The sequence below is a fragment of the Palaemon carinicauda genome, chromosome 1 (genome assembly GCF_036898095.1).
Source record: "Palaemon carinicauda isolate YSFRI2023 chromosome 1, ASM3689809v2, whole genome shotgun sequence".
Lineage (NCBI taxonomy): Eukaryota > Metazoa > Arthropoda > Malacostraca > Decapoda > Palaemonidae > Palaemon > Palaemon carinicauda.
The window spans coordinates 83,683,039-83,695,110 of record NC_090725.1 but is presented as its reverse complement, the minus strand read 5'-3'; the positions used below and the strand labels follow the sequence as shown (position 1 = coordinate 83,695,110).

Below are 12,072 nucleotides of genomic sequence, written 5' to 3'. Positions count from 1 at the left end.
GTCTTCCCTGCTATCTCGGAAATCCGCGTCAATCTAGGTCGAGAAGCGATTTCGACCCTTATTCCCCTTCGATGCAAGGCCTGATATTCCCAGGGGAACAGCAGACCACCAAGCCCTAACAAGACTAAGATGAATTGGCGTAGCATTTTCTGGCCCTGATACGACTCAGCGTGACACTAAAAGAACCTATTACATGGAAGTATTACGACGTACATGTACTACCCAGACACCCGCTGTGTTTCGACGCCATCACCACTCTTGACTTATTACATCCAAGGTGTGCTAAATGTACTTACCGGGTGTATAAACTTTATATGGTCGTCATGATGGAAGAGGAATTCAACCTCTCTTTTAATGTCCGTTTAGATTCTAACAAACTCGACGGTCGAAAATATACATACTAACAATTTCTTTCAATATTACAGATTCCTTTGGATCATTCTCTTCACATGTCTACTACCTAATTATTGAGCCATTTTCATTATCAGTGCAAAACTTACGAAATTATAATTACCACTAAAAGGACCATAATGAAAATACAGAATGCCGTATCATTACAAAACAAAGTAAATTTCTGAACAACGTTAAAAAGGTAAAATAAAATAATTGCGTTAAAAATCATGTTGGTCATCAAAAGTAGTCGCACTTATAATAACTAACTCATTGGAAAGTATCGATGATCATTGTTACTTGATATAAAACGTATCATTCAAAAAGTTAAATTTAAAAGTACATTGACCAAAGTAAGGAAAATAATATGTAAATTTTCTTTGTTCTTTATCTTCACCTTGAATATAATGCAATTGTAATGCTATGGAAATTATATACAGATAATAAAAAAAATTTTATCGTAAGAATTACCAGATTTTTTACAAACTTCAGATCAGCAATGGTTCTAATAATGAAATCACGTTCAATGTCATTTAATGGAATAAACATACATGAATGTCTGTTTTATAGATGAAATACTATCGTAAAGGTCCGTATAAAAATAAAAACACAGCTGGAAATCTTAGTTTATAATAATCTCAAGACCACATGCAATTATTTTGAAAATAAATAATTTCAATGGCCCTACTTTTCAATCGTATATTATCAAGCCTTCTAGCAAAAATTATGTATAATACATGAAAAATATTTATCAAGTTACCACTTTTCTCTCGAAATACTTCATTCCAAGAATTAGACATTTACTGAGAGCTTGAAATCTTAAAAGACCTTTATTTCAAATTTCTGCCATTGAATAGTATTTATAATGTACTCGCAGTTCTTACATACACCAGTAAATATTTTACGATTGCGTACTAATTCGGCTGTTATCGGAGTTTAATAATTTTCTTCAACTACATGGATCCTAAAAATTCTACGCAACCCTAGTTCTACTTAATTCGAGAAATTGTTGTACAACTCTCTTTTCAAAGGTTTTATAGAAACCATTGGGTCCAAATTAATATGTGCAAAGAAACTATAATAGTATGGTTTTACAATAAACAGCCACTGTCAGAAGAATGGCGAAAGAACAGAGTCAATGACCAATTAAAAAAAAAAAATAAAAAAAATAAAAATAAAAAAAAAGCGAAATTTGGCACACGCGCATACACGTACTCAAGCATGACTGGTCTGAGAAGACACCCGACTGCGTTCAAAATTGGTCTAGGCGTTCGATATAATTCCATCATCTGTATAGGTTAATTTGATGGATGCAGAACTGCTGTTAGCAAGGCCCCTTTGGACCGGCAACCCTCCCACCCCCATACCTAAAAAATGCACCTTCTTCTGCAAGCTTCAGACGTCATTTGTGTATGCAATGGAGTGTTGGCCGAGTGCGATCTCGTACTGTGCTCGAAATGAGCTTTGATGTTTCGAGTGAGATACGGGGTTGCTCAAAGGACGTTCCCCTGCTGTTAGAGTGGAGGGATATAGTGTTATATAGATGTACAGGTGATATTTAATTCATAAGTTCTTCTCGCCTCTGTTCGCACTCCGCCTGAAATAGGCTCTACGGCTCAGATGTGGCAGTACTCGCAGAAGGGGATGCAGGTGTCTGGACATGGTGTTTAGGCCACATGGGTTCCTCCGATCCACATCGATTCTCTTAGTTTATGGACTTTTGAGGAACCTCGTTAGGATTTAGTTTGTGAGGTGAAAGTTGGAGGGGGGTCTTTATATTCATTATCATAATGATCATTCGCTTCTTTGCTGCAAGGCGTTATGTCTGATTGTTACTGATCTACTCAATATGGAGGGTATACCTGAAGATGCTCCTCGGTCTGAGCCTTTACATACCCAGTAGACAAAGGTTCTGAATAAATTCTATGATGTAAATGTGTAAGAAAATGTACATATTTTAGAACGCATATTGTGTTATATTATATTTGTAATGAAGTTAATATCTAACACTAAGATTCGTGCTCATCTTCACCAGTTAATGATAGAAAAATATACATTTATCACAGCTTTGCTTTCAGAATGATTCTGACTTATTGCAATGGTTGCAAAAAAGTCACCAGATGTTAATAAAATTGTTCACTGTAGTTTAAGAAACAGGAGTATATTTTTTGTATACACCGGACAAGAGTGGCATTGCTACGGACATCAAATAATAGGTTACATAATGTAAAACCACCCAATAAAAAAGGTATAAATTTTGAGCATTTGCGTACTCTTATAAAGATGTACACTAAAAAATTCCTAATTGCATTTGTCCTTTTACATTTCTCCAACTGTTTACTTTTATATTACATATATATTTGTGTGTGTGTGAGAGAGAGAGAGAGAGAGAGAGAGAGAGAGAGAGAGAGAGAGAGAGAGAGAGAGAGAGAGAGAATATCTCAAAGTCATGCACCAAATATTTAGCAAATGCCTTTCTCCTTTGCTCCGATTTGGCGGGAACAATGGGTCGAAGCATCCCACCGCGTGAGGTAATTGTGCTTCATGTTTTTATATAAGTCAATTAGCATATTTAATTACGGGCAGGCTGACCACCACTCTGGGTCTCTGATATACTGGCCTCGATATATTCTCGCTGATATATTGGCCATGATATATCAGAGGAGGGTTTTCGATTAAACCCGTTAAAATGACTCGGTCTAATGATGTAAGTCTATCAACGCAATGGTGACTCGATGATGTTTTGGAGTCTGAACTAAAGCGTTCCAACAGTGGAACATACATCGATTGTCACCGCAATTAGGATGCAAATAAGCCCCATCGCCATGTATAGAGGAGGTTATATAAAGATGTTCTATAGCCCCCTCGCGGCAGACGGCCAAAGTTGGTGCCAAGATGAAAGATGGGACCAACACCACGCGAAGAACACCGTGTGAAAGTTACTCAATTATGGCAAATCTTGAGTTAATTTCCCGCTTTCATAACCAACTTATTTTCTTGAATCTTTTATTTTTTCCTAATCGCTGGGGAGTCTTTCGCAAGACACTAAGAATCTGTGGATGAATAGAAGAGTTCCTTACTTTCCTTTTCGAAAAAAAAAAATACAAGCGAGGTGATTTGAGAATTGAAGAACCAGTTGGTGGTCACTCTTGGGATAAGTGGCGTATAACGCCTTTATCAGGGTTGTTTACTATACATCTCATAAGTGAGAACCAGAGCGAGTATAATTAAAAACAATAGAAAAAAAGAATAAGTTTGGACTCTTCCTGTGGTTTTTACTGTTCCTTTAATTTTCAAAACAATTCTTTTGCGATTCTTATGACCTTCCCTCTAGAAGAAAGCGAAAAGCATTACATATTCTTGACGAGAGCATTATATATATATATGTATATATATATATATATATATATATATATATATATATATATATATATACATATATATATATATATATATATATATATATATACTGTATATATATACATATATATATATATATATATATATATATATATATATATACTGTATATATATATATATATATATATATATATATATATATATGTCTGCTAGTTGTGTTCATGAACGATTAGAACTAAAACTTCCATGGACAATTATTATAACAAATAGAAATAAAAAATACATAAAGTTTAGGCTTCTTTATGCCCACTCTATAGGATCTTGACCACTACCAATCCGGAATTTTTCATAAATGCTTAGGGACTGAATAAATGTGCACGTTAAGAACCGGGCATTACTCGTACAACCATGGTGCTGAGACTAGATCCAACCAGTCTTTCAGGAGGGCGAGAAGACAGAAACATGAAGGCCTCTCAGTTGTTAAGTGGAAACAGTCATATAACAGCAGTAGACTTTAGAATTGGGCAAACCAGTGTCTAGACAGTACTACATTGGATCCTTCTCTCTGGTTACAGTTCATTTCCCCTTTGCTTACTCATACACCGAATAGTCTGGCATATTCTTTACAGATTCTCCTCTGTCCTCATACACCTGACAACACTGAGATTACCAAACAATTCTTCTTCACCCAAGGAATTAACTACGGCACTGTAATTATTCAGTGGCTACTTTCCACTTGGTAAGGGTAGAAGAGACTCATTTGCTATGGTAAGCAGCTCTTCTAAGAGAAGGACACTCCAAAATCAAACCAATGGGTAGTGCCATAGCCTCTGTACTATTTGTGTTCCACTGTCTTGGGTTAGAGTTCCCTTGCTTGAGGGTATACTCAGGCACACTATTATATCTTATTTTTCTTCCTCTTGTTTTGTTAAAGTTTTTTTAGTTCACATAGTTACTGTCCTTAAAATATTTTATTTTTCCTTGTTTCCTTTCCACTGAGCTATTTTCCCTGTTTAAGCCGCTGGGCTTACAGCATTCTGCTTTTCCAAGTAGGGTTGTAGTTTAGCAATTAATAATAATAATAATAATAATAATAATAATGCTATGAGACCTTATTGTAACATATTTACCTAATAGAATGCAATCCATTATTTTGAGATTAATACCATTTCCCCTGCTTATGTAGGTCCTGGATGCAAACAACGAATTCAAGAGCTCAGTAATATACCAAACAAAGTTATACAGGATTCAGCCGTGTACAACTCAGTGTCTATAACTCATCATATCAAACGATATGCATTATATATTCCCCAATAACGACAGCAAATGTGTTTTTTTTTCTCCTCAGGTAAATCGTCCCTTAACCATGAAGAAAGAAGGCATCCAAACCCGTAATCGGAAATTGAGTTCCAAATCCAAGAAGAAGAAATGCATGCTGGGCTTTCCAGATATGCTGAAGCCATTAGATAAAAGTGGCTTCGTTGGCTTTGGCACCAGTAGCTCAGGGTTTGGGTCCATGTCCCATTACATGTATGGTAGTCAAATGCACACCACCTCAGTCACTGGGGGGTTCATGCCCTCAGCACCTCCGGTGCACACCATGTCCAGTAGTCTAGGGGGCTTGGCACTCTCATCGACATCGCAGATTCAGATACCATCCAATTTAAGTTTACAGTCTGCAGCGGTAAGTTAGTTGTGAGGTTTTGTTACTTTAACTTTTGATTTGAGAAGCAAAATTTTGATAGCACACCTAGAAAAGAACATCAACTTAGCTCGGCACGTATTAGTCTTCTTTTAGATGGTTTATTGTCTAGATATTCATTAGAATCCAAATTTAAATTCTTAAATACTTGACAAAAAATATCATCTCAAGCAACGAAAGTAAAGATTTGAAATGCACTCTTTAAAGGTCAATAAATGTTTTGATATAAAAATTCTTAATTTTTTACTGAGATGGGTTGCACCAAATCTACCTTGAAACTACATAGAATAGGACACAGACCTAAAGAATTCTTTTCGCTTTAGTTGCGATTTTCCTAAATTTGCCTTTGATACGTCATTGCAGACAATTTTCAAAAAGTATACACATATTTCGACCATATAGTGAGCTACATTCTTATAGAGATATATGTTATGAACTATGAACCTTGATATTGGAAAGACTAAATGTGTCAGTCTCAAGCCCAAACGAAATCCCTTATTCTAATTTGACTATCAGCATCATAACACAATTTTTTTTTCAATATCTTGTCATTTCATATGCACTCACTTCATTATATTCATCATCTAATATATAGATTTCTTGGCAGCCTGATGTAATCAAACTTTTATAGTCCTACACTTCTCTCATTTCAATACTGAGACTAAGCTATGCAAAGCTATTAAAAGCCATACATATTCAATGGTATAAGGAAATAAGCCGGTACTCATCCGCTACAATTTCTTCATTTTCACTGCAGAATGGCTGGCGTTCGGACTACACATGACGAGACCTGGGACCGGAGGCCTGATATGGAGGTTAACAAAGGTTAGCTCTATTGGAATATATATGGAGTTTAAACCTCTCTCTGTTTGAAAGCTTCTCGTGTTGAGCCTGCGCAAGAGATCTGAACTGAAGCTGTACTTATTTCAAGACTTCAAGGAAGATTTTGGTAGTCTCTCTAGCGGTAACAGCACTGGAGTATTAATCACATAGATACATGTTGTCACTGGTGTATATTCACGTACGAATAAGGCCCTTATTTCTGACCGCACGAATACACTCATCAGTTGCTTTGGATGGCTGCCCTCTGGACCTGTCACTATGACCATTGGGAAGTGAAAGCAGCTACCAGGCAAATGAAAAATTCCCTATTATCGCACCTGCTATGAGTGCGATTTCTCCCACTTGTGTTTTGTAAAATTGTGATCTGGAGCCGCCATCATCCAAGAAGCAAGGTCAAGATAAGGAAAAGAATAGAGAAAATTGAATAACTGATACTGATGAAAATTACATTCAGGGGCACTTTACATAGAAAAGAAAATACAATTAATGAAAAAGATCTAATATTACAGAAATCCTGGCAGTGTTGAATATCTTAATTGGAAATAAAAACCAAATAATTGACAAGTCGTTTATATAAGCAAAAAACTCATAATAACTTTCTGTCTTGAAGAATTTGGATTTCAAGTGACTGTGAGCTGGTTTACCGATGGAGAGAACGTTTTTGTAAGTGCAAACTGTTTCACTGTATGATTCTTTCGTCACGTAAAGAATGAGTGTTAGTTAATTATATATCAAAATGTAATGGAGACATACGTTATAACAGGAGTCGTCTTGCATATGTAACGTTTTTATTTTAGATATACTTTTATTGCACAAAACACAGGTACACAACACAAACGAGTGAGATTACGTTGAATTTAGGCGTATAGCACTGACATGGTTAATAGTCTTGATCATTCCTTCAATTGATTTAATGTAAATATATATTTCTTGATAAAAGAAAAATTTACACCAATGTTAAATGACAAAACCGTCTAATTTATAATGTTTCAAGAAAAAAAAAACTGTGTATTTGTTACTCACTTTTCAGGTAAATCAGGATGTATACTAAATTGGTTCAGACTTCAAAACATTACTTGTAAGTCATAATACTGTATGTATGTATGTATGTATATATATATATATATATATATATATATATATATATATATACATATATATATATATATTTATATATATATGTATATATATATTCATACATATAAATATATCTATGTCAAAAATTAACTATATACATATATATATATATATATATATATATATATATATATATATATATATATATATATATACATGCTCGCACAAACACACACACATACATAAATATATATATATATATATATATATATATATATATATATATATACAGTATATATATATATATATATATATATATATACATATATATATATATATATATATATATATATATATATATATATAAAAGCTTTTGTGACAGAACTTCCCTCAGATGCAACTTTCACAAAAAGCAATTTCTTTAAAGGTATCACAGCAGGAAACCGAGTATTCTTCTCGGCGTTAGCCTTTGCTGAAGGAAACGGCGATTTTCAGAATGGCTAATTTTTTTTTTCTCATTGTAGTACTATTTTGCCAAAACTATTACTTTATCCAGTGATTACTGATTCACGTTAGTTTTACAATCCCATTTCTATATAAGGGTTCAGCTAATATTCAGATAAATAAATTAAAAAAATTATATTTTAAGCTTATAAGAAAAAATCAATAGGAAAATATTTCATGTCATAGATCCTTTGAAAATTATACAGAGGAAATTGACTGAGTAAATCCATACACACACACATGCACTCTTCTGCAAGGACATTGCCTCTCAGAGAGGGCCAACCTGTGGTGCTGCTTCTAGCACGTGCAGGTAGCCCCTTTTTGAATCTGACAGCAGACAGGTCATGACCGCTTGACGGTTGAACTTCATAAGTTCAAACTTGCTTTTCTGTTGAACAGGTTGACATAATTCCCTTTCCATAGTTTATATATATCTGGTTTATTGTAATTTTTTATTCATTACGTCTCATATATAGTTTATTTGTTATTTCCTTGTTCCTTTCCTCACTTTGCTACTTTTTCTGTTGAAATCATTGTGCTCATGATATTCTTTTTTTCCAACTAGGGTTCTTGCATGGCCAATAATAATAATAATAATAATAATAATAATAATAATAATAATAATAATAATAATAATAATGAGAAGAAGAAGAAGAAGAAGAATGTGTATGCACGAATGTTTGTGCACGTGGATATATATATATAAGAAAATATTCAGTTACTTTCCAATCTTCAAAGAATCTTTTAAATGTGGAAATACAATTATTTTCCTTATTTTCTTCTTTTTGTATCATTGCAAATGTAATTTTTCAGTTAATTGATCGTAATTTTATCTGAATCCTTGGGTTAGAGTTCTCTTGCTTGAGGGTACACTCGGGCACACTATTCTATTTAATTTCTGTTCCTCTTGTTTTGTTAAAGTTTTTATAGTTTATATAGAAAATATTCATTTTAGTTCTATTCTTAAATTACTTAATTTTTCCTTGTTTCCTTTCCTCACTGATCTATTTTCCCTGTTGGGGCCCCTGGGCTTTCAGCATCCTGCTTTTCCAACTGGGGTTGTAGCTTAGCAAGTAATAATAATAATAATAATAATAATAATAATAATAATAATAATAATAATAATAATAATAAAAATAATATAAATGGGAATGTAAAACCAACATAAAAAAATAAAGTTATAGTTTTTGGTGAAACACTATTATGGTAATAGAATAAATTAAATCACCGTTTCATTTATCAAAGGTCAAGACGAAGAATGTGAAGAAATGACGGATATATATATATATATATATATATATATATATATATATATATATATATATATATATATATATATATATATATATATATATAGTGTGTGTGTATGCACAAGCGCAATTTTAAATATACCTAGTATACTTTACAAAGAAATACATTCTGTGTATGATCTCATTTGATACTTTTAATAATTATGGTCGAATGACATAAGAAAAAAATGTAAACGTTGTAGTGTTAAGCAATTATTATTTCCATTTCACTGTACAAATCTTTTCTTTTCAGTGCATATTTTACACGTACATATTTTTTTAAAAATCCACGACCACTCGTATTAATCTTATGTACAGTTAACGATTTTTAAGTGCAAGGAAAATTGGATCTTCTCCATAAACTCTGTTGCACGATAATCAGTCATATGGTGGTGTGATTTATCTTAAGCTTTTGGCAAAGACAAACCTAATTTTGCCCATACTCACGGTACAACTTAAAGTTAGTGTTAAATGCTGAAATATGTTATCTAAAAAACAACAGTTGGTGTGATTTGACCTCCACTTCAATGCTTTTGTTAGTTAGAGCAGTAATAAAAAATGTAGAAATTGGCACATATTGCTTACAAAGTGTATCAATACATCCAAGCAACAACCATGTAGTTTAGCGAAGCTATTTATAACGTTTTTCAGTTTCCCCTAATATAATTTTCTAAATCGATGTTTTACTTTTCTTTATATGTCAGGCAATCGATACAAATTCTATCATTGCGGGAACAAATGGAATACACTAAATTTCATATATTAATATGCTTAATGGTCCAAGTTAAGATAATTGGAGAAATACTAAAATAGATATCTCTATACAGTTCTTTAATAAAAAAAAGCCTGAATTTTTTTTTTTTTTTTTTAAATGTGGGAGGGGCTGACAAGAGTTTTATTACGAAAGTAGATGGAGACAGGACAGGAGAAAATGTGTGAAATCCTACCCATTATACTTATTCACAATACTTGACAGGAAAATTTATTTCACTCTAATTGAAACGAAGTAAACGTTAACATGTGATATCCGAGAGCACCGCAAGGGGGAAAGAACAAAAAATTTTTATCGGAAATAAGTCATTCTAACAGCGAAGAAAACTAACCCTAAGATTGCCTATCGTCCATCCGAACAATTGATACAATGGACGATTGCCAAATAGGAAAAACGTCACCATTTGCTATGAAACTGCATGAAGAAATCAAATATTTTTTCTGAAGAAATCCTATGTGAGGTCGCAAGATGTGTATATAGGCTATCTAACATAGCACATTGCTGTCAACGAGCTGTCATCTAGATCCAGGTGGTCGAAACAATAAAAGTCTGGCAATAGCAAGAAAGCATTGTAATGCGATATAAGAAAGCCGGACAGGTTTAGGGGTGAACTGATACGACAATCTCTCTGTTCTCAAGATTCAAATCAGATGAAAAATTTAAACAAGAATGTTAATAATTGCACCACGGTTATTCATTATATTCTTCGTATTTTCAACCTTACTGCGGTATTAAAAGGTAGCTATCTCTTGCCTATATAATTTCCTCTTTGCATTTGATAATACACATGTCTGAAAAGTATTTGACTTTTTATTTACATCAGACGGAAGTGAAAAGACATGTCTGAGGCCTTTATCCTGCATTGACCTAGTTACGGCAGATGACGACGACGATGGTGATATATATATATATATATATATATATATATATATATATATATATATATATATATATATATATATATATATATATATATATACGAGCGTATAATCTTTAATTCTGTTATCAGAGTACAATGTAAAATGTAAATTGCATCCTCTCGTAGGTGTAGAACAGAAAGATAAAAGACGCCTACGTAATTCCAGCAAAGGGAATATTGGTTCTTAGTTGCCTGCCCAAAGAAAGATCATTCACTGAAAATGTTGCATGAAAAGGAAGAAATCTGAAACCTTTTGTAATCAACATAAATTTTAATGTATTTTATTTTAAACGTAGTTTTCCTTTGTCGAGCGTGCTTTTTCATCATACATACAATTTTTTCGTATCCAAATCTCTTTCACTTTCGTTAACAATACCAAAGAATTACTCTTTTCTTTTCGGAATGAAATTTTGCTATTCCACGTCCATGCCAAATATGTATAAATAAGTGATCATTTTTGCTATTGTTTGTTACATATTTATGTAAAGAAATGTTTAGCATGCTAGTAAATATTCCTGTGGTATACATAAGCAACATCACTATTACGAAAGTGGAGTGTCATTTACAACGCTTTGTAATAAAAATCTAAAAAAAAAAGTTTGTGCGTGTGTTATGCTTAATGAGAAGTGATTATATCATTAAATAAATGTCAGTGTTTTATTATCCAAGGTATTAAAAATAATTACAAAATAAAAGAGACTAAGCCTCATAATTATGAATGAGATATGATGTTCATTCAATTACATACAATTCATTTTCCGGTCGATACTTTTCCATTCGCGATTAATAAAATGGATTCCCGCGGGAAGGGGGAAGAAAAAATCTAATGGCTTTCGTAGGTTTTAAAATGATCTTTTCATAAACAGTTTTCATTCTGAGCAAATATTTAGGAATTATCACCAGAACACCATCACAGGGAGAAAATTCTTAATACTATAAAATAACAATTGAAATTATTCATTAAAATGGATTAACGTTAATACATTTATGTAAGCAATTTGACGGGGTAGTAACATTTTCAGAGTGTTTATCAAAAGAACCATTTGCACTGGCATTGAACCATGTACCCAAAGTCTAGTCGACACTGGTTGGTCACAGATAGGGTAGACTAAACACTTTATTCTTAAGAGGTATTGTGGTAAACAAACAGAAGCAGTCATATTCATATGTGTGTGAAAGTGTTTACCCTATCATATAAGGGCTTCAGATAAAGGCA

At 33.0% G+C, this 12,072-nt stretch overlaps 1 protein-coding gene across 1 annotated transcript in view; it reads left to right on the top strand.

The window, feature by feature from the left end:
• Positions 1–7,352, top strand: part of LOC137649419 (GATA-binding factor 2-like) — a 277,304-nt gene extending 269,952 nt beyond the window's left edge. The window contains exons 6-7 of the mRNA XM_068382408.1: positions 5,099–5,434; positions 6,210–7,352. Of these exons, the coding sequence (XP_068238509.1) occupies positions 5,099–5,434; positions 6,210–6,236 (363 nt within the window). The 3' untranslated portion in view covers positions 6,237–7,352. The remainder of the gene's footprint in view (positions 1–5,098; positions 5,435–6,209) is intronic.
• The last annotated feature ends 4,720 nt before the right edge of the window (positions 7,353–12,072 follow it).